The 23,176-nt window shown below is 34.7% G+C and overlaps 1 protein-coding gene across 1 annotated transcript in view; it reads right to left on the bottom strand.

The window, feature by feature from the left end:
- Nucleotides 1-14,064: 14,064 nt before the first annotated feature.
- The window catches only part of mpped2 (metallophosphoesterase domain containing 2b), a 27,007-nt gene continuing 17,895 nt past the window's right edge, over nt 14,065-23,176 (bottom strand). Inside the window, exons 5-7 of the mRNA XM_016551999.1 lie at nt 15,753-15,868; nt 15,499-15,612; nt 14,065-15,301 (exon numbers count right to left, since the gene is read on the bottom strand). Coding sequence (XP_016407485.1) covers nt 15,183-15,301; nt 15,499-15,612; nt 15,753-15,868 — 349 coding nt within the window. The 3' untranslated portion in view covers nt 14,065-15,182. The remainder of the gene's footprint in view (nt 15,302-15,498; nt 15,613-15,752; nt 15,869-23,176) is intronic.

Genomic DNA, 23,176 nt, shown 5'->3' with positions numbered 1-23,176 from the left:
CGCATTAATATAGAACGGTAATTAAAAGCTCTAATGCACACCAGCACACCAGTATAGGTGTGTGTATTGTAGGAGCTAGACGACGTATGATGACGTGTGACGGCATAGTAGTGGTGTCCCAATTCTTAGGGGAATATTTTCACCCCTACCCCTTGACACTCTGTTTCAAGGGACAAGGGGAAGGGGTGTAAAATAGAATTGGGATTGGGCCTTTATAACAGACTACTGTGACATATCTCACAATCGTGACTTCATATCTCAAATTGGCATTTTCATGTTTCACAATTACAGCTATATATCTTTAAATTGCTGTTTAATTTCTCACAAATATGACATTATTTCGCACAATTGCAATTTTATTTCTCACAATTGCGACTGTCATAGTGTGACTTTATATATCACAGTTTATTTCTTGTATTAAACTTTTTTTGTACTTTGTAGGGGAATCTTGCTTCAATAATTTACTAATCTTTTTCAACTTGCAAAAAATCATTAGTCAGATCTAAAAAGATTACAAAGCAATAATATTATTTTAATGTCCCCTTTGGCTAATGGGCTTCATGATATTCTGCATTCATTAAAATGGTGATACAGCAGGCCTATGCCATTCTTTCCTTCAGTTCTGCCATTTTAACACGAAACTACCTCTGCATGTCTCTTAACATAATGTTTTTCATTATATGCACAACAGTCTACCTGTCCGAAATGTTATAAACCAAAGATTGCATTACGGTCAAAATGCCTATTTATGACCTCAAATAGGGGTTCTTATGACTTTTCCAAGTGATTTGCTTATTCAGGCGTTAATAGCAACAGCAACACTGCCTCATTTCTGCATAATATTCATATAAGCTATTGGATATAATAGAGCTGTCTAGTTAATTGTTAGTCATCATTAAACTGTCCCTCAAAGGTTTATTCTCAGCTCATATTCATTTCATTCCTGAAGGCATAATCACGGCTCAAAGAAAAAAGGCTTGCAGTTTAATTTTTCTGTGTAAATACTTAAAGAAACAAAGTGTTTTTACTGCAATAATACAGCCGTACTCTAGTTAAAAAAAAAAAAAAAAAACCTTTATGAAACAGGCTTTATCTAAATTGTGAAATTATGTTTTGTCATTTACTTTAATCATTCATTGTTCTCCTTCTAACAGTGGAACCTCAAATGGAATCACGTAAATTACTGGGAAATTACAGTACGCCTATAACGGTCGACTCAAAACATTCCATTTGTTTAAAATCCATTGTTGTACCAGTGGCGGAAAAGAAAAGAAAATGTTGAACCCCCCCAACATGCATTCTGCATTTTGCATAAACTCAATAAAGCACTTTTAGTAATTCTCCTCGTGCACTGCATTGTCTCCAATGTGTGTTTGAATTATCCGGCTCTAATGTGTTTTTCATTAACACAGCTCTTAAAGACCCTGTGCACTGGTGGGTGTTGTGTTGACCATGTCAGATCCAAGTAGGGAAAGCGAGCAACTAAAAAAAACTTTCTAGTGCCATTTTGTTTTGTGTGCACTGTAATTAACTTGCCAGCAGTAGCACATTAGCGTTGCATTAAGCTCTCAAGAGCGGAGCTCAGGCGCTAGGTAAACAACAGGAGCTTGTGTCAGCCGTGACTTATGTTGCTTTGGAGACTCGGTGACCCCAATTAGAGTGGTGCCCTCTTCCTGATGCCCACAAGAGCAGGCAGGGCTTTAACTGTCACCCTGGCCCCAATGGGTAATGCCCACCATTCTGGCTTGGTTAATTATTACTCGTCAATGATTAGATTGCTTACCAATGTGGCTCATTATATGGAACTTTTGAGCAGGCAAAACTCTCTGTCACATAATGCTTTGATAAGAATTAAACAAAAGCTAAAATGTTCAATTTTAAGTCTTTACCCGCTTATATGATATTTGCTTGATTTATGATTGATTAGCTTTTTATGTACCAGTGTGTTTTTTTAAAGTTTATTTCAGTTTCACTTTAAAGCAGTTAAACATTTTTATTAAGCCAAGTTATTACATGTGGTTTACAAATTGTATACAAATTTATATAAAATGTATAGGTTAACCAAAAATTATATATATACATATAATCATTATATATATATACATAACCAAAACATATATAGTTGTCACGTGTTTTCTTTTTCTACTAATTTCAAACAATTTCATACATAATTTCTGTTAGCTGTTTTTATTTTGGATTCAACATTTTTCTATTTCTCAAATTATTTTGAGTTTCATAATTGTTTTTTGATTTTAATTGTTTGCTGTAGTTTTGTATGTTTATTTTAATTGGGGCAAGTTGTCACATGTTTACAGACAGGATTTATCCTTGTCAAAACAGTGTATTGCTATTTTTTTCACGTTGGCTTTTCCGTTTCAGCTAGTTCATGAATTGTTTATATTCCACAGTTTTTAACTGTTTAAATTTTGCTAAAAAAAAACTTTGAAAACCTGTTTCATTACATGCTCTATTGTGACATTATTTTTCACTTTGTAATTAAAATGTGATAAAATTGAGAGCATTTGCTCTAGAAAATAATGCTTTATATATTAGCCAAACCAATGTTCCATTTAAGCTAGTTATTGAATTATTTTGTATTTCTGAATTGTTTTACTGTTTAAATTAATTTGAAAAGCCTATAATGGGCTAATAATAATGACAGGTTCCATAATGACAACTTGCCCCATATACATTTTTAGAAAAACATTAAAAACTACAACTTCTAAGACAATCTGCTACAACAATTTTGCGTGGTTTAGTGAATATTTCTGCAGCTGTGACATTTCAAACATCTGAAAGTAAATTTAAAGCATTTGGGAACCTTCCATTCATCCATCCTTCTCAATATGCACTCATCCATCCATTGTTTGTGTCCATTTCTCTTCCTCAAGCGTGCGGTCGCTCCTTTAGCGAACCTCTCATTCGCAGCAGACTTGTCACTCCTGATGTGCAGTGGTAGCGGCACCCAGCAGCATCGGCTCTGTGTGTCCTGTCAGGTTGCCGTACAAATTGTGTCAGGAACAATCTGTTGCCGATTTGTCCGTCTCTGGTGGTGTCCAGCCAAGCGGCAGGTCTGCGGCCTCTCTGACCTCAGGTGATGGGACCCACTGCCCTGTCACTTGATATTTGTGGATAGACCTGCGCACCGTGTATGTGTTTGCGAAAGTGTGTGTTTGTGTGTGTGAATGCTGTGGGCTGTTTGTACAGTAATTAGCTACAGTAGGGAGGAGGTGGCAAAAGTAATTCGAACAGACAAGATTTTTTACACTTGAAAGAGAGATCACACATACACTCGGGTTTCAAAGATTCTGTGTATGGGAGAGACTGACAAACCGTTTGATACCTTGAAGAAATGCATTTGGATACCTTGAAAAAATAATGCATTTTGATTCCTTGAAGATTTTTTTTGCATTTTTTGAAGGTAATGCTATTTTAGTATTGAAATTTCAGTTTGGTTACGTCCACAATATGTAGCAAGGCCTATAAACTTTTAGTGATGTGGCTTCCATATTATTCCATAATTGTAAATCTCTGTTCAGAATGACTTCGTGTTGCAACAACAAGTATGGATAGAAATAAAATACATGATATAATGTGCAAATTACCCAGAATTTCCATCTGGACAGAAATTCGCAAGCAAAAAACATGCTGCTTATGCATTTGGCATTCATGGAATATACTTTATAAGGCTTTTTGGGGGTCGAACCCACAACCTTGGAGCTGCTACTCTATCTCAGTTGAGGAACATTCGTTTAATTGTTTTTAATAAATAATTAAATAATGAAATAAAAATTAAATAATTTAAATAATGTATTTTATTAAATATTTTATTTTATTAATTCATCCATTCATTCCTTTTGTTTATAAAGCACTTTACAACTGCACCTGCAGACCAAAGTGCTGTACAATCAACATACAGCTACATACAATACATAAAACACAAACAATCCAAGTAAAAACACAGATACTAGCCCAACTCCTTGAAAGCTAATGACAATAAATAATTTTTAATCCCAGTTTTGAAAACATTTATGGATGTAATCTGTCTAATCTCAGATGGTAGGCTATTCCAAAGCCTTGGATCTGCAATGGCAAAGGCCTGATCCCCTTTCCACTTTAAATGAGTTCGTGGGACAGTAAGAAACAACTTATTTTTTTATCTTAAAGCCCTAGATGACTGACGGAAAGTAATAAGCTCAGACACATAAGCAGGAGCCATTCCATGCACTGCCTTGAACACATACAACAGAACCTTATATTTTATCCTGAAGCCCACTGGTAGCCATATGAGAGAGGCCAAGATAGGAGAGATGTGTTGACTTTTCTTAGCACTCACAAGCAGCCTAGCTGCTGCATTCTGAACTAGTTGTAAGCGTGAAATAATGGACTGACAGGACCCCACATACAAAACATTACAATAGTCCAGACGAGACAATATAAAGGCATTAATAACCTTTTCTAAATCTTTCATCGACAAAATAGGTTTTAATCGAGCAAGAGACCTAATCTGGAAAAAACAACTCTTAACCACAGCATTAACCTGCTTGTCGAATTTCAAATCTGGATTGAGCACAACTCCTAAATTCCTTATTTGGTCATGACAGTTGGCTGACCAAGGACCTAAATAAGTGGCAATGTCTGAGTATCCTCTGGTGGGGCCAAAAATCACAATATCTGTTTTACTTTGGTTTAACTGAACCAAAGTGTGAGCCATCCAGCTCTTTACCTCTTCCAGACATGCCAAAAGTAAAATTGAACCACAATTCTCTCCATATTTCAAAGGGAGATAAAGTTGTGTATCATCGGCATACAAATGGTAAGACATGCCATATTTCTTAAAAACGAGCCTAGAGGCAGCATGTACAAGGAAAACAATACAGGGCCAATAACAGAACCCTGAGGAACCCCACAGGTAATAGAAGCTGTAGATGAAAAAGTCACCATACTTCACCGAGAATAATCTATTCGCAAGATAAGACTTGAACCACTGTAAAACTGTCCCACAGATCCCAACTAAATGTGATAAACGCTTAAGGAGAATCCCATGATCTATTGTATCAAAGGCTGCACTCAAGTCCAGTAGAATCAGAGCTGCAGAATTACCTGAATCTCTGATTACACGAAGATCATTTACATCATTTAGTATACATTTTTAAAAATCTGAGAACAGTTTGTGACATTGAGATCTGAAAGAGGTCAGTTTTATGAGTTCTGGACTGGATAATCTGAAATATTTTTGTGCATATACTGTATATATATCAAAACCAGTCATAAGGGTCAATTCTTTTAAAACTGAGATTTATACATCATCTGAAAGCTGAATAAATAAGATTTTCATTGATGTATGGTTTGTTAGGATAGGACAATATTTGGCCGAGATACAACAATAAAAATATTGATAAAATTGCCTTTAAAGCTGTCCCAAATGAAGTTCTTAGCAATGCACATTACTAATCAAAAATTAAGTTTTGATATATTTACGGTAGGAAATTCACAAAATATCTTCATGGAACATGATCTTTACTTAATATCCTAATGATTTTTGGCATGAAAGAAAAATCGATAATTTTGACCCATAAAATGTGCTGTTGGCTATTGCTACAGTACATATATACCCGTGCTACTTATGACTGGCTTTGTGGTCCAGGGTTACATATACTTAGTTTGTAACATTTAACTCTAGCAAAAGAGAACATAAAAACAAGAAGTTATTACAACATTAAGATAGAAACTGTTTGATTATGTGGTTGTGAGTCAGGTTAGGCCTGAACACAGACACGAGACGGATCTCCTCAGTCAATCACAAAGCATCATCACCATATCCCAACAGAAAGGCAGGCGTGCCCGCAGTGACACGACCTTTGGTTTCTGTGTGTGTGTGTGTGTGTGTAGACGTGAGGTTTTGTGTGAAGTGGTCACTGTGGGGCATCGGCAGCAGCTGCAGCCGTCCACTCTGGGGTGTGTGTCCCGGGGTGTGATGGCCAGTGAGGGGCTGCAGAAGGTGCTTTAGCCACAGCGTGGCAAAGTCGTCTGTTTGCTGAGGAGGTGACCACAGGAACTGAAGAAGACACACACACTTCCACAAACTCACATGCGTGCTACATATAGAGTCAAACTGAGACACCATACTGGACATTAGCAGCAAAAAACACCACATGACAGCTGCATTTTCTTCTACCTCCAATAGTTAAATGATATATAGAACTTATTGTTTTTTTTAAACCACAGTTTTATTGCTTAGATGTGGTCTTTCAGACTTAACTGAGCCCACAGTTGTATTATATTGAGGTATTAACTTTGGTGCTTAGATTATAACAGACACAAATAAGATATTTGTTGAGAATATAGAGCTATAACATTTCAACAGCGTAGATAATTTGGTTTTGGAAGAATTTAATGTTTGTTTTATTTATATAAAAAATCTGAGACGTTTGAGACATTGTTGAGATCTTGAGGCCAGCAGTATGTGAAGTTTTGGACTGGATAATTTGAGTAAAATATTATTTTGTCATATTTTTTTGTTGTCATTATGCAAATATTTGTTATGTATCTTCTTCAGGGCCATTTTATGACTTTTTTTTTTCTTTTTTTCTGTTTAAATGTTACAAATATTTATAAAATGAAATATTTTTTTGTTATTAAATCTTTAAATTAAAAAGGTCTAAGTTAAATATTTTTTTATTTGAAAACATGTTCTTAAATGTTCATAGGATAATTTGTGTAAAGTATTATTTTGTCACATTTTGTTGTTATTATGCAAATATCTGTTGTGCAATGTCAGGGCTTTTCATACGACGGCGTTTTAGTGCCACGTTAAATTTTTTTTTTAAATCTAAAATTACAAGATTAAAGTCATAATATTTCGAGAATAAAGTCGAAATTACGAGAATAAAGTCAAAATACCAAGAGAATAAAGTTGAAATGTTTCGAGAATAAAGTCAAAATATTACGAGAATAAAGTCGAAATGTTTCGAGAATAAATATTAAAGTTGTAATATTTTGAGAGTATATTCTAGCCTTTTGCACATGCAAATGGCCTGGATTGGGAACACCGGGAGATATTCCAAAGTCTCAGCTTTCAAAATCTGTCAGTTTTATAGCGAAATACAAACAATATATTACAATAATGTGTTTTTTTCACGCTCTTTAATGTGGCGTGACAGATCACTGTATTCGCTTCAGTTTAAGCAGCATGTCTTTCCGATTACAATAATGAGACATTATTTTCATTATTAATTAAGCTATACTGTTTTTTCATGCCTTCTGATGTTCCTTCACTTTTATGTCTTGCTATAAACTTGAAATAAAGAGGAAAACACATTTATAATTTGTATTTCGTGATAAAACTGACAGAATTAGAAAGCTGAGCTGTGTTATATTAAAAGCAACAAAGCACAAAATTATTGCGATTACTGGGTGGCTGGCGTGCTACAAATAATGAATGGAAGACGATAAATATAATGTCCAATCATTTACTGTATTATACCATGAATAAAACAGCTTGTGAATAGTCACTTACATGTTATAGCCTACAGGCTTCCTCAGGAAAGAAAACAATATAACTTATGTTAACGAGTTGAAGCCCACTTCAACGTTAAGAACGTTTTATTAATTAAATAGGCTACATGTGAGGATTAAAAGTTTGGACGCCACAGACGTTTTTGCGGAGTAGGTGGTGGAATTTTCACAAATTTGGAATTTTGGAATTTTCACAAAGAAAACAGTATAATTTAATGAATTGGTTCACATAAATACAGCGATCTGATCATTAAAGAGCTTGAAAAACACATTATTGTAAGACACATAATTTGTGTTTCGCTATAAAACTGATTTTGAAAGCTGAGACTTAAAAGTAGGCCTACCAAAAGCACAAAGCTTATTGCTGTTGGGTGGCTGGCGCACTACAAATAACGAATGCAATGGAAGACATGAAATATTATTTCCAAGCATACTGTCCCCGCGAGTATGACACATGGTATGATTTCTACTAATAATCCCACATATATTTTGTAGCGTTTTAAAAAAGGGTTAAATAAGAGAGCTACAGCGCCCCCCAAAGGAATGTCGATTGGGTGTGTGAGCTGATGTTAAGATAAAAAGTTGTTCCTGTTCAGTCTGTTAATAAATATCATATTCTTGATATTAAGCTGTTTCCGCGAGTCCTTAAAATTGACTCTTCCTCATCCCAGTAAGATGATGCGGCAGCTCGGACGCAACAATATTCAAATCAATTCCGGTGGCCTGGCAGCTTCTCCCGGTGCTCTCAATCCGGGCCATTTGCGTGCGCAATAAAGGCTATAGGCTACTCTCAAAATATTATAACTTTAATTTCTACGATTTAAATTCTCAAAACATTTCGACTTTATTCTCGTAATATTTCGACTTTATTCTCGAAATATTACGACTTTAATCTCGTAATATCTCGAAATATTACGACTTTAATCTCGTAATCTTAGATGAGATGAATTAATTCATATTCATATTTATTTTGAACTACAGTAACATCTTCTGATTTCTCTCAACATGGGGACAGGAGAGCTGTCCATCAATAAGTAACTTGCGTTACTTATTTGAAAAAGTAACTCAGATATTCTCTTGTAAATTAAAAAGTAATGCGTTACTTTACTAGTTACTTGAAAAAAGTAATCTGATTACATAACTCGCGTTACTTGTAATGCGTTACCCCCTAACACTGCTCGTAATATTTCTACTTTATTCTCGTAATTTCAACTTTATTCTGGAAATATTACGACTTTAATCTCGTAATCTTAGATTTTTCATTTTTTAACATGGCACTAAAACGCCGTCGTACTTTTCATAACATTATTTTTTTCCATTTTTGAAAAATATTAAAAATCTTGTTAAAAATCAAAAAAAAAAAAAAAAGAATTTAATAATAATTTAATAAAAATAATAACAAAAATTAAAATCATTCAATAAAGGGAAAAATGAAATGTTTTATTAAATCTTTTTTTTTCATATAAAAAATTTAAAATGTTTTTGTTAAATATTTTGTCATATTTTCTGTTAAATATCTGTTGTGCATCTTTTTATGACTATTTTTAAGACTATATTGCTTATTTTTGAAAATTGTTTAAAAGCATGTTAAAATCTTTAAGTAAAAATTTTACTTAATAAAATGATAATAAAGATTTTTATTAATATTATTATTAAAAATGCATATACTTAAAAGGGTGTGTAAACTTATGGACACAATTGTTCAAACACGTGTAAATGTGTGTGTGTTCACATCCAGACCGCCCGAGCCTTTGATGCTGCAGGTGAGCCGGCCTCAGAATCAGTCGCCTCCTTTGCATAAGCACTAATGACAGCAGCCAGCGCATGTAAATGAAGACGCTTCCCTCTGATTGAGAGAAAGCAATGTGGCTGAGTAGCCACACACTAATCATCCCAGCGGGGAGCTCCATCTGATTCAGTCCCATCATTCCGCATGTGTTCAACATCGGCCCATTTAAATGTCAGGCCTTGATGGGCCACCCCAACTGCAGACAGGGGAGGGGTGGGAGACGGGATGTTTGGGAAAGTGGGGTGCGGTTGTGATCTGATGAGACGAAATTACCTTTTAATTAGTCGATTCTTTAGACTTTCATAATTGTTTTGGTCTTACAACAAATGTGAGGCCTGTAATTTTGAAAGCCGTTTTCAGGATGAAAGCCCAGGCAGTATGAGAGAGAGTTTGAGAGTACAGAAAGGAGGGTTGAAAATTATAGCTACGATACAGTGTTCGAACACTCATTGAGTGTTTACTTGATGTGATTTAACTGACTGCTTGCTAGTTTGAATCAAACTTTACTTTATTGTAAAGTGAGTTTAGTTTCTATGACAGAGACCTTTGACCTCAGCTATGTTTGTCATCTCATGTTGGCTTTTTTGGGTGTCCACTTTACTTTCAGCTTTCTGGATTATTGATTCTCTTTTGAATGAAATATTAACATACCTCATCTGTGTCTGCCTTGCTGTGATCTATCCCTCTAGTGTGAGTCGTTCCTTTTTTTTTTGGTTTGTTTTGAAACGTAGAACAATATTGATATAAAGAAAGTGTTAGAGACTGTGAGTTTATGTGTATGTTTCTATGGCACTAGAATGTAAAGGCACTTTCAGATTGACTGTAACTCTCAGGACACACAGTCACACATTAACACTCATATTTGCCAAAAGACAAGTGACATTTATATTTTAATGTTCTGATTGTGTGTATGTGTGTAACTAAATTCTTTAATAATTGTCACGATTTTTTTTGTATATGAAAATAAAAATAAATCTAAAAATTTAAAAATATATTTGCATATGTATATATAAAGTGAATATATATATACATAGACATATATACACACACACACACACACACATATATATATATATATATATATACACACACATACATACTATAATTATGTGGATGTAAATATGAAAATAAAATGCATATTTATATATAAACTGAATAAATGAAAGAAATAAAAAAAAGTGTAGATCATGGAGATCTGGTTCCCCCTAGTGGTCAGAATAAATACAACAAAATGCATGTTTCTGTACTTTTTATCACATGCTTTGTACAGTAGACAGCTGAAACCTATTATGTAAATGTCCTATGTCATAAGTTTAAAGAAAAATGTGGCTATTTGATAAGAATGGCTTTCCTATATTTATTGTTGTTGTTGTTGTTATGGAAATTTGTGTGTGTGTTGTTCAGGTATTCCCTATGTAATGAAGACAAAATGTCCCCACAAAGATGGCAATATCCAAAATCCTTGTTCTTGCAGGGACATTTTTGGTCCCCATGAGGAAACAAGCTTGTAAATCATACAGAATGAAGTTTTTGAAAATCTAAAATGCGGAATGTCCCCATAAAAGATGTAAACCCAATGTGTGTGTGTGTGTGTGTGTGTGTGTGTGTGTGTGTGTGTTCTATACTTCATTTTTAAGGCACTACCTTTGTCACTTGCAGGATTTGGCCGCTATGACTTCCATGGTCAACAGGGGGTGTCAGAATCCTTCAAATCAGCAGTTATGCTTCATATCATTCAGCCATGTAAGCACAAAACTCGTCAGTGTTCTAATACTAATCTATTATTAATTAATAATGAACTAGATCAGGTAATGAAGTACTGTAGTAATGATGTTGTTCTGAAATAACTGGATGCATGCACTTTTTTAAAAATGTTTTTGCATGTATTGGATTAGCATTTTCCCAGAGGATGCATAAATAAATGAAATGTTCTTTGTGTTTTTTTGATATTGTACACATGAAGATGTATAGCCTACACGATGAAACCCAAGGGTGTTCAAGATGCTCAAGATGGAATTCATTCTGCATCCACCAGCGCTAGACTAATGTGCCGACTTCTGAACCACTAGAAAAAGAGACATGCTCAAAGGCTTTCCTGTCAACACAAGTAAAGAGGGAATGTCTTGAAGGAGTTATATTCATCCCAACTCCAGGTACGTTGAATATGAACGGTGAATATAAGCAGAATGATAACATTACTCCACTCAAATGGAAACCACACCATAATAAACATAAAGGATATCTTATACAATTAATTAAACGTACAATCAGTAAAATTAAGTTATAATTAAACCTGCAGAGAAAATATATTTTATATATTTAATATATTTTTGAAACTAAATGCAATTAGCAACTATGACCCAAAACTTCAAAAATGATAAATGACATTAAATGGTGAATTATAGAAAAATTACTTACCCCTTTGTATTGTATAATCATATAATCATAGCAGTTTCTAACAAGCTTTCTTTGACCACAAGATGGAGCCAAAACCCTCAAGACTGGGCTTTGTCTATTAAATTATATGGTGTATGTTTAAATATATTTAAAGCTCTATGCATAATGTTTAGCATTGTTAGCAGTTCAACAACAATATTTTTAGGAATTGGATAAGGCTGTTTATTATCAATAGAAATTAACCATCATTAATGATTTTAGATATTTAAACTGAGCAAAAGCAGGTTGTGAGTTGTTTTATGCATAGGTTAACAATATGCACAAAATGCCTTAGTGATTATTTTTAATGATTGGAAGGTAGAATAAAAGCATGAGCTCAGATTCTCTACTTAAAAGTTTATTTAATTTAGGCATATCAAAGCTGTATTTTCAAATACCATACAAAGGTTGTTCTCTATATGTACCTAATTAAGGTATATACATCTATAAAGCATATTATAATGAATTGAGCAGCAATAATTGGTTTCTCAGATTAGGGATGGAAGGGATTAGGATTTGTTTCAAGATCAAGATCAGGTTAAGCATAGGATTAAGATTGTTATTAGGATTAAGAAAGGACTGGAAAGAATAGGGAATGTCCTGTAACACAAGGTGACACAAATGACTGGTGTTACACATGGAACAAGATAGACATTAAAGGGACAGTTCACCCAAAAATGAAAATTCTGTCATTAATTATTCACCCTCGTGTTGTTCCAAACCCGTAAGACCTTCATTCATCTTCGGAACACAAATTAAGATATTTCTGATGAAATCCAATAGCTTTCTGACCCTGCATAGACAGCAATGCAACTACCACATTCAAGGCCCAGAAATGTAGTTAGGACATCGTTAAAATAGTCCATGTGACATCAGTGGTTCAACAATTTTATGAAGCTACGAGACTTTTTGTGCACAAAGAAAACAAAAATAATGACCGGACCTTAACGACAAGGACAAAGAGGAACGATATCATTGGAAGCAGGATATTTTTTTCCAGCTGATGAACATGAAAAACATTTACAGCCAATCAGAATCCACTTTAAAGAGACCGAGCATTTAAAGCAGCAGACGATAAAACTGCAGCGTGGGCTTATAATTAACAGAACATTATCGTCCGTTGATGTGGATGCTAATATAGTTATAGCTATCTTTATTGGCCTAGTTATCGTTTTTGGTGTGAAGGACCTGGTACCGGATAAGCATTGTTATAGACAATAGTGAATATTAGGAAATATCCTAGGTGCGGTGATTTACCAATCAGATTTGAGTATTTCAAAGCGATGTATATCAAGTACAAATGATATACCTCCTGAAATGAAACCATTATATATGTATTAGAATGTGTGTCTCTTTCTATCTATTTATGGAAAAATCTATCCCTAATGGGAATGTTCTTCAATTTTACTGTATGGGTTCCACAAAAGGGAGCAGGTCATGAGTGTATAATAGAAGGGACAGGAAACAGCGCTCTCCCAAAATTCCAGGACACTTTCAAGATATGAACGTTTTTGCTTGGGGGAAGGGTATGTGAAACCAAGCGTCGCGTCTGATCTCATGTATTAAACCTGACCTTGAGAGTCTGATGTTACGCTGATGAAAAAGCGACCCGTTCTGCATCTTCTTTTTAGCATTTAGCGTCAGTTGACACTGTGAAGCATCGACTGATTGAACATCTTTGCCGCTGCTATCAGCGGGAGCACATGGGGTCAGAGTTAGCATCAGCCTGTGACATCCATCAGACGAGCACGGCAAGGCTGCTCTGACAAATTTCCACGATCAACAGCATCTGACAGGACAACACGAGGTTATGGCCATCTCTGTCAGCGCTATCTATTCTTTTTCAAGTCTGACAGATGTGGGGTAATTAATGGACTTCATTAATCAATCAAAGCCGTTGCTAAACTACAGATAAAATGTATCGTTATGTACTGTGTGGGAAAGAAATAAAGCTTTTAAAGGGATCGTTCACCCAAAAATGAAACATTTGTCATTTACTCAACCTAACCAATATGACTTCTTTTGTGAAGCAAAAAAAAAAAAAAAAAAGATATTTCTAAAAGTTGTACAAGTTGCTCTTTTCCATACAATGAAAGTGAATTGTAAGCACACACAGTAAAGCAATATTTCAGTATATTGGCTTTAAGACTTTTTTATTATGCATTTGATTTGATATTTGACAGTGCCTGGTCACCATTCACTTTAATTGTGTGGGGAAAAAACAGCTCAATATATTCTTCTAAACTTCTTTTGTGTGCCACAGAAGAAACTAAGTCAGGTTTGGAGAGACTTAAGGGTGTATAAATGTTGATAATATTTCTTTTGACTGACTTGCAAGACAAAAAGATAAATGACAGACATCAGATAAAAATCTTGCAGTTTTATTTGCATATAAACTTGGCTAAATGTCACAATGGATAAAAAAGTCACAAAACATATAAAGAAAGCATTCACAATAGCAGAAAATACAGAAAACTTTTTTGTGCTCACAAGATTGCAGATCCACAGTGAAATATACAATGCACATTATTACAACAACTAAAAATGGAGATGAGAAATGAAATGGCTTAGTGTTGTAATGTCATTTCCAGTTTTGAAACCAATAGAATAAGAAGCTATTGCAAATCTGGGATAAACAATTGTGTTTGAATCTTTACAGAGAGATACCAGATTTATCTCTGTATATCTCCTGAGGCAGACCCAATTATATTGAAAGTTCTCGTCCACTTTTAATATGTGCTAAATGCAAAATCAGACCAGGTACAGTATCTTTATGATCTGGAGAATTTGCACATTCAGCCTTTTCTAAACTGTAATTGTAGGACAAAAGCAGCACAGCAATAATGCGAAATTCAATTCACAACACACAATCGCTTCCATCTTTTGATAAACTGTGCCACTCTATTTTATGTTGAAAGGAAGAATGCTTGTCTTATGGTGTTTAATGGCCTGGTAGATAAAGATGTGTCTTCTTGATGAGAAAAGAGCGAAGTCTGATTGGAGTAATAAATATCAGACCCATTGAACCCTTTGACGGGGTGAAGTACGCACTTACTCATTTAAATCCAAAATTGAATACACCACACAAAGAGTTCATAACTTTAAATAAGTTTATATTAAATTTACAAAGCACAATTAATATTAAATAAGACATGGTCAAGTATTGCTGACGCTTTTGGGAGTACCTTTATAATGCACTTTTTAAGATCCTGACCAATAAAAAAGAAAAAACAGAAGGCAACTGATGCAAACAAATTACAAATATGAATTCACAACTTGTTCTTTACCTACAATAGTCATTCAAATGGTGTCGGCTTCAATCCGACTTTAAAAAAAAATATTACATTTCCATGCATTTTTAAATACAAGCAGTACAAAAAGACTATTAATTTTAAGTAAGGAAAAGTTATGTAGAAAAAGGGGTGGGGTTTAATGAGTCTCAGGAGTTTCCTGGGTTGGGGAGATCAAATATGATTGGTGGATTGGTAGGCTGGAAGCTGACTGTACATGTGGAGGAGTTGATAAATGTTGTATAGCCATCTGTCATTATACCATACCCTGAGAATGAAAAAGAAAACATTTTTATACATTTATTTTATAGACAATAAAATGCTTTAATATTTATACTTTATCCGCATATATATTATTTGAAATATATTACAATTTGTAATATTTTTATTATTACTTTAATATTTTGAACATTTTATATACATTATATATATATAAAATGTTATATAAGTGTGCAAAGCCCTTACCTTCATGGATTCCGCCATATGCGTGGAGTTTGGGTCGGACCCTCTTTTGTACGGTGTTGAGTAGTTCCACACAGCCAACTCTCTGAAGTTCTTTTGGGACCCAATCTCTGAACCCTGGACAAAGTCCAACATCACATCCTTAGTGGCGTATCACCACATTTATGATGACTTTAAAATACAACAGTCCATCTGCAGACACAAACTGATGTATGCATGCTCTACATCTACAGTTAAATCCACATTTCAGTGCTTACCCAGAGGAGGCCCATGTGTCATAAGAATATCTACATCTTCAGGGATCTGGTTCCACTTATCGAGGAGAGACTGGCCACGAGGTAAGTTAAAGCCCCATCCATTAAACCACGGGGTCCTGTGGGAGCAGACAGACGCATTTTACACACTTCATAAATGTCGAAATCATCATACACATACCTGCATGCTGTTCTCACACATACGCAAAAGTTGACAGTATTATCAAAAACGATTTTCAAAGTAGACTAGTTGGTAAGGTGGATTAAAAAAAAAGTCTAAAAATGCCTCAGAGTATTGCAGTATCAGATTTGAGGCCATGCGCAACTCAAGCTATTCGTTTCAGTCTCCATCAGGGTGTCCGGTGGTTCACAGAGGTCATCTGCAGAGGAGGCAGATTGATCAAACTGTCAGCACCAATGAGCAGAAGCATGTTAATAAGAGTTTTATTTCCCCTCTGGGACGGGCCTGCTGACAGCCTGCAGTAGCCCGGGCCAGACCTTTATTTACCACTCTCAGACCCCGTCTGATAAGGGCCAAGTGTCTGGCCCCAGCTAGACAAGGCTGCGCAAGGCCAGGGCTAAATGTAGGCCTTGGTAGAGAGGGCAGGAACTGACCCCATGCTGATAAGCAGAGCTTGGTGATGGATGGAGGCAGTGCAGACAAATGAGAGTTGGAAGCACTGCGGAGAGCAATGTCTGCAACTGCTCAACAGCACTTCAGAAGCTGCACTACGGTGCAGGATTTCAACACAGTTTGAAACAAATGGTAAAACGGAGGTTGACTATATGTTAATGTGCTTAATTAATGTGACATGACAACTGTTTCTGAATGGCCCATTTTTTCTAACTTAGGATTGTTCTTAAAAAAAAATATGTCATTCACTAGTAATTGCATGGATTTTTTTTGTATTTGTACACACGGGAGAACATCTCATTCACAACACATGTGTATGCACATCAGTTTGTTCTAAAGTTAATGAATTTGGAGTACTCTGAATGAGCAACCATGTGCCCAAGATTGGGAAATAGAAATTTCATCTTAACACTTATAATTGTCTGCTTTTTTGTGCACGTGATTTCAATTTTTCCGAAATTTTTTCATACATTTAGAATATATTCAAGTATCAAAGTTTTTGGTGAATAATAATTGGTTCGTAAAGACATTCATACACCGATTTCACACAAAAATGTGTGAGTATGCATGCTTACAACTGCTTAAATTAAAGGGACAGTTCATCCAAAAATAGAAATAACACACCCTCATGTCGTTCCAAAACACAAGACCTTTGTTCATCTTCAGAACATTTATATTTTTATTTTTATTTTATTTTATAACGCGGATATTTTTGATGAAATCCTTTTTTTTCTGACCCTGCATAGACAGCAGTGCAACTACCATGTTCAAGAAATTGTTGAATAAAGTCATTATTTTTGTTTTCTTTGCACACAAACCACTGATGTCACATGGACTATTTTAACAATATCCTTACTACCTTTCTGGGCCTTGAATGTGTCAGTTGCATTGCTGTCTATGCAGGGTCTGCAAGGTTTTATGGGTTTAGTAATTAATGACAGAATCTTAATTTTTGGGTGAACTAACCCTTTAAGACTAGTCTTAAAACCACAAAGGTAAAATCTGCCAATTTTATAATTATGAAAATTTTAAGCAGCATTCAGCACATATGAAAACATTCTTACATAGGACATGTTCAACTCCCATCAAGCCAGTTGCAACAAAAACAGTGTGCCTATTATGATTATTACAGTAATCTGCAAGCAGCGCAAAAAGGCAGCATTTTGAACAAGAACTTGACATACAAACTAATTCTAATTTATCTTAAGAAATTTCATCACTACTTTTATAAGATTTTTGTGAATCCTCTTGTGATATGACCTGATTGATGAATCTGATTAATATAAAAAAGCTTAAAATAAAAGAAGCATTAGAAAGGATGAGATTACAAATACTAAATAGCTTAGTTGTAGCAGCTAATTGCATTAATGAGTCTTAAAGAGCTTGATTCTACCGTACGCACAGACATACATATATGTATGAGCTCACATGCCCAGCTGTCCGGAGGTCATTTTACAACGAGCACTTGACAGAGTCAGAGCCTCTGAGAAGCAGAAGGTTAAGACTAAAGGGGGAAAGGGTTTTCATAACATGTTCTCTGAGACCTGAGGCATGGATCTTCTTTTTCATTCACTGAATTATGTTGAAATAGACGAGGGACTAGAGCCCAGTCATTTGTACCACCTAAGAATAACAATAGAAAGACAGCCCTGGAGCGGAGTATTGAAAACCAATTACAGAGAGAATGAAAAAGGTTTTAGAGGAAAAAATGGAAAAGCATGGAGACTGTCGCTTTAAAATAACTGCCAATTAAACTTAGAGACCCAGTTAAACCTTGCAAAAGAACAAGGTCTGTCAAATAAAACAGCTGTTCTCTAAATACGTTTCCTAACCAGTCGTGACAAGGCTCCAACTTCTACTCAAAAAAATTAAATAAAAATAAACCCCACACACACACACAAATCGCTGAATTACACTTATCAATAATCAAAAACCAAACAATCAAAAGAAACTTAGAAAGCAAAAATGCTACAAGATGCTGCACAATAACTGCCAATTAAACAACTTTTAATGTTTAATAAACAATTATGTAGAGCAGACCATTTTGGACCAATGAGATTCATTGTGGGCAGGGTTACACAGTAATGCTATTGAAATAGGAACCAAGCTATTAACAAAATGTTTGCCAGACAAAAACTGTAAGCTACATGAAAAACACACCCTTTATTGTTTTATCATTTTATTGCATCCAATGTTATTTTAGTATTATTTATATACTTTTTTTTATTAGCTTTTATATTTTCAGTTTTCAATTTATTTTAATTTAAGTAATTTCGTTACATGCTTTTGTCATTTTTTATTTGTTTTTGTTTTATTAATATTTCTAAAGCTAGAATGTACTTTTTCTATTATTTTTACAGCTTTAATTTATTTTATTTGTTTTAGTTTTAGTAATTTTAGTACTTCAACTGATTTTAATTTGTCAATTTCCAAAGCAGCACGTTTTTAGCCAATTTCTCTGTTTATCGTCTTATTTTATTTTAGCTTTGTTTTAATTACTCAAAAATTAATAACAGTTTTAGCTTACAATAACAACACTGATTAAATTTCCTGGTTAGGACATGGTCTAGGACTAATCCTGGATTTGCATGGTTAACATTGATTATAACCAGATAATAGTTCTTTTGTGTTTAAGACAAAGATTCAAGCAAATATTCAAATACAAGCTGTCACTTTACTGCCATCCTGCTTCATTAACCAAACTAAAGAGCAGTCGTTTTTGGATTTTAATGTCCATCATCACAGGCTGGTCTCATAGCTGGTCTACTGTTTGTCTATCCATTAGCACTTCTTCATAGATTTGAGAGAATAGAGTTGATAGTGGATGAAATATAGCCTGAACACAGGAAATGGCTGCTGAGGTCTTAGTGTATGTGTGTGTATACTGGGTAGCCGGGCTTGTCCGTGGATGATTGATGGGAAGGCAAATAAAGGTGAGTGGTTGTTTTCAAACACTGTGCACCAGCCTGGTACTCTTGGGTACAATCTCTCAAACCCTGTTGGTTTTCCTGCAAACATACTCAGGCCCGTCTGCTTTAACTCGCACATAAACGTCAGCGCCCGAGTCAGGCTTTCATCCGTACATCAAGCTAGTCGACAATGAGATGTCATTACTTCCCAACATGCACATAAAAACGGGGATCACAGACAGAAAACAAATAAAGGCATGCAACATAAAGGAAATATATTATTACATGGCGCACTGGAATACTTGATTCTGATTGGTCAATCTAAATTTTAATTTATACATTTGTCCCTAGTAACTGATTTCAAACACTGTGCCAGGTTCATGCCTCTCATATCACTTTACGGTCTCTTTGTTCTCAATATAAATATCTCAATATCAGTATTTAACGTCCATTTATTATACAGCTGAGTTATAAGTGAGACAAAGTACAGCTGGTAATTATTGCAAAATAAACCTCTGGTATTACTCTTTATGATAAATTTAAAGATCACCAATAATTAAATGAATAATTATTTTACTAAATTTTGATGTAAAATTAACCCATAACATTTTTCAGTGACTTTTAAATATAATTAACATAATTAAACATTATTATAATTAATAAAGTTAATATAATCATTATATTAAAAAAAGAAATAAAGTTTAACCATGCAAGTTTAAAAAGAGAGCGAGAGAGAGAGAAAACGGAGTGAGAGAGAAAAGAAAGCTTTCACTGTCAGAAACTCTGTTCAGTACAGAGACACAAGTGTATATTTGTGTCTGCGTGTGTGTTTGTTTTGGCTGCCTCAGCACTTTGTTTTGATGAACTCTCGGTGACCTGGACACATACCCACACAGTGGCATACAGGAGCAGCCGGCTGAGCCTCAGTAACACACAAACACACACTCCCAGTGCTTACTTTGGAATCAGAGTGTTACTCTAATGCACAGGCCTGCCAGTCCTTCAAGCACCTCACATGCAAAAAGGATTACTGAAATATTTATCTGCCCCTGACAGCAGGACGGCAAAAGAGAGGGGGATCAGGGAAAGATGTGTGATTGTGAAAGTGATGTTGGAGAAGGCTATCAACGGTCAGGAGAGAAAAAGCAGAGCTGGACATGGGACAAAAAGAGAAATGAGAGTAGAGAGGAAATGAGACGTTGTTGGGATTTCCAGTCTAGTGTGATTTTGTGAAGGTACCATGCAGAGAACTTCCCAGAGCAAGTCTGACAACAAATCTTTTAAATATTCCTTATAATATGGTGCAAATATCAGACATTTTTCTATGTAAATGAATCCAAAAACAACAACCTTTTCTGCCCCTAAATCATCAAAGTCCGAAAATACATTACGTCTAAGTTTGGGGTTTTTGAAATAAGTATTTTATGCTCACCAAGGATGCATTTATTTGATCAAAAATACAGTATAAACAGCAATACTGTGAAATATTATTACAGTTTAAAATAACTGTTCTCTACTATATTTTAAAATATAATTTATTTTTGTGATGGAAAAGCTGATTTTTCAGCAGCTAATTCTCCAGTCTTCAGTATCACACAATCCTCTAGAAATCAGACTAATATGCTGATTTGCTGCTCAGTCTTATTAATATCAATGTTTAAAACAGATGTTGATTAATATTTTTGTGGAAACTGATAATTTTTTCATGATTCTTTGGTGAGTAGAAAGTTCAAAAGAACAGCATTTATTTAAAATAGAAATCCACTGCCAATGGCTGACAGACATCGGTTTCTATGGCAGCAAGAGAGACACACACCCACTATGTATTATAGCCTGGCCTTGCAAACACTCACCCAAGATGAACTCGGGTCACATGACTTACGTCTGCCTTTCCTAAGAGGATTAAAGAGCCTTTGATTTTCAAAAGCCAAACCAACGTCTAGCACAACCAGCTTACACGTTAATCAAACCAATCACAGCTGCAAGCTGGAATATATACGGAACATATCAGTGCGGATATCTGGTGTATCGTAAGCAGGATTACCACATGTGGCGTTATCAGGATAGTGGTTGCCAAGCTATGCAAGATAGCCTCGCTTCTATTAGATGTTATGGTTAGGCATACAAAGGTATATTGGATATTTGTAGAGAGTAATCAAGTCAAGGTAAATTTACTGACGGGAGTACCGCCATGAAAGGGAATACGATAAATAAACATAAAACATTCTCGTCTTCTACCTTGGGCTAGACGGGAGTCAAGCCTGACTGAGCACTTTGTAGGGAAGAAGAATGAAGCTGCGTAAATGACCTCCTTGATAGCTGAGGCACGGGGTCAGGAGGGTCAGAGCGGCCCACTCTGAGCATGCACTTGGAAGGGCACACCGGGGTCGGCCTCACGTTTTGATCCTGGCTCTCAACAAAGCACCAGGATGTGTTGGAACAAAAAGCACTTCCTGCAGGAGAGGCTGGGAAAACTATGACCAAAGCGCACCCCCACCAAGACCACCCATCGCAGATGTCTGGTTTTCCCACTTCTTACCAAAATTAGCATTCTAATTCTGGTTGGCTTGAAGTAGGGCTGCACAATTAATCGAATTTCTAATCGCGATTACAATTATGGATGCCACAATTGCGTAATCTTTCAAAGCGGCAATTAATCGTTCAAAGTCCACTTATGTTATTCTGCGTGCTTAAGATGCGTTTTTTTCTTTCTACATGTTATCTTAAGGGTTTTTTCCATTATTTTAATTTTAGTTTTAGTATAACATTATAAAACCATTCATATTTTTACTTTTTTATAATTTAAAGAAGAAACCAATCCGATGTATAGTTGACATTTGAGGCTTAATACTATAGAAAAGCACAAAAAAATGTTTAAGTTAGAGTGATTTTAGCTTGTTTATTTTCATATAAAAATATGGCATGCAGTTGCATCAAACAATGGTATAAACATCATCCAATGTAAATTGTAATAATCGTAATTAATAATGGCAATTACAATTTCAAGGGAAATTATTTTAATTTTAGTTTTAGTATGACATTATAATACCATTCATATTTTTACTTTTTTATAATTTAAAGAAGAAACCAATCCGATGTATAGTTGGCATTTGAGGCTTAATACTATAGAAAAGCACAAAAAAATGTTTAAGTTAGAGTGATTTTAGCTTGTTTATTTTCATATAAAAATATGGCATGCAGTTGCATCAAACAATGGTATAAACATCATCCAATGTAAATTGTAATAATCGTAATTAATAATGGCAATTACAATTTCAAGGGAATAATCGACAATTATGATTTTTGTCATAATCGTGCAGCCCTAGCTTGAAGACCTTAAGATATTTTAGATAGACTAGATAGTATTGTGTTTGGACTAATCAAGCTAAATAAATCACAATGTGGTGGTTCAAATAGTGAGTATTTCTGTGTAATATTTGTTACACAGAAATCAAAATTATCAGTAAGTTAGCACTAAAAATGATCCAAAATGTAAAAAATAAAAAAAATTTGACAAAACACAAAAGTGGCTTAGAAAAAAAGTAATTTAAGCAAACAATAAAATTAATTCAATAAATGAAAACAATATGCATAATTTAAAATGGTAATAAATATATTGATATATGTGACCCTGGACCACAAAACCAGTCACAAGGGTCAATTTTTTTAAATTGAGAATTATACATCATCTGAAAGCTGAATAAGCTTTCCATTGATGTATGGTTTGTTAGGATAGGACAATATTATAATTACAATATTATAATATAATTTGAAAATCTGGAATCTGAGGGTGCAAAAAAAATCTAAATACTGAGAAAATCGCCTTTAAAATTGTCCAAATGAAGTTCTTAGCAATGCATATTACTAATCAAAAATTAAGTTTT

The sequence above is a fragment of the Sinocyclocheilus rhinocerous genome, unplaced genomic scaffold (genome assembly GCF_001515625.1).
Source record: "Sinocyclocheilus rhinocerous isolate Xijiao unplaced genomic scaffold, SAMN03320098_v1.1 scaffold255, whole genome shotgun sequence".
Lineage (NCBI taxonomy): Eukaryota > Metazoa > Chordata > Actinopteri > Cypriniformes > Cyprinidae > Sinocyclocheilus > Sinocyclocheilus rhinocerous.
Note: the sequence above shows the minus strand (reverse complement) of the source record. Positions and strands in the feature narration are given on the sequence as shown.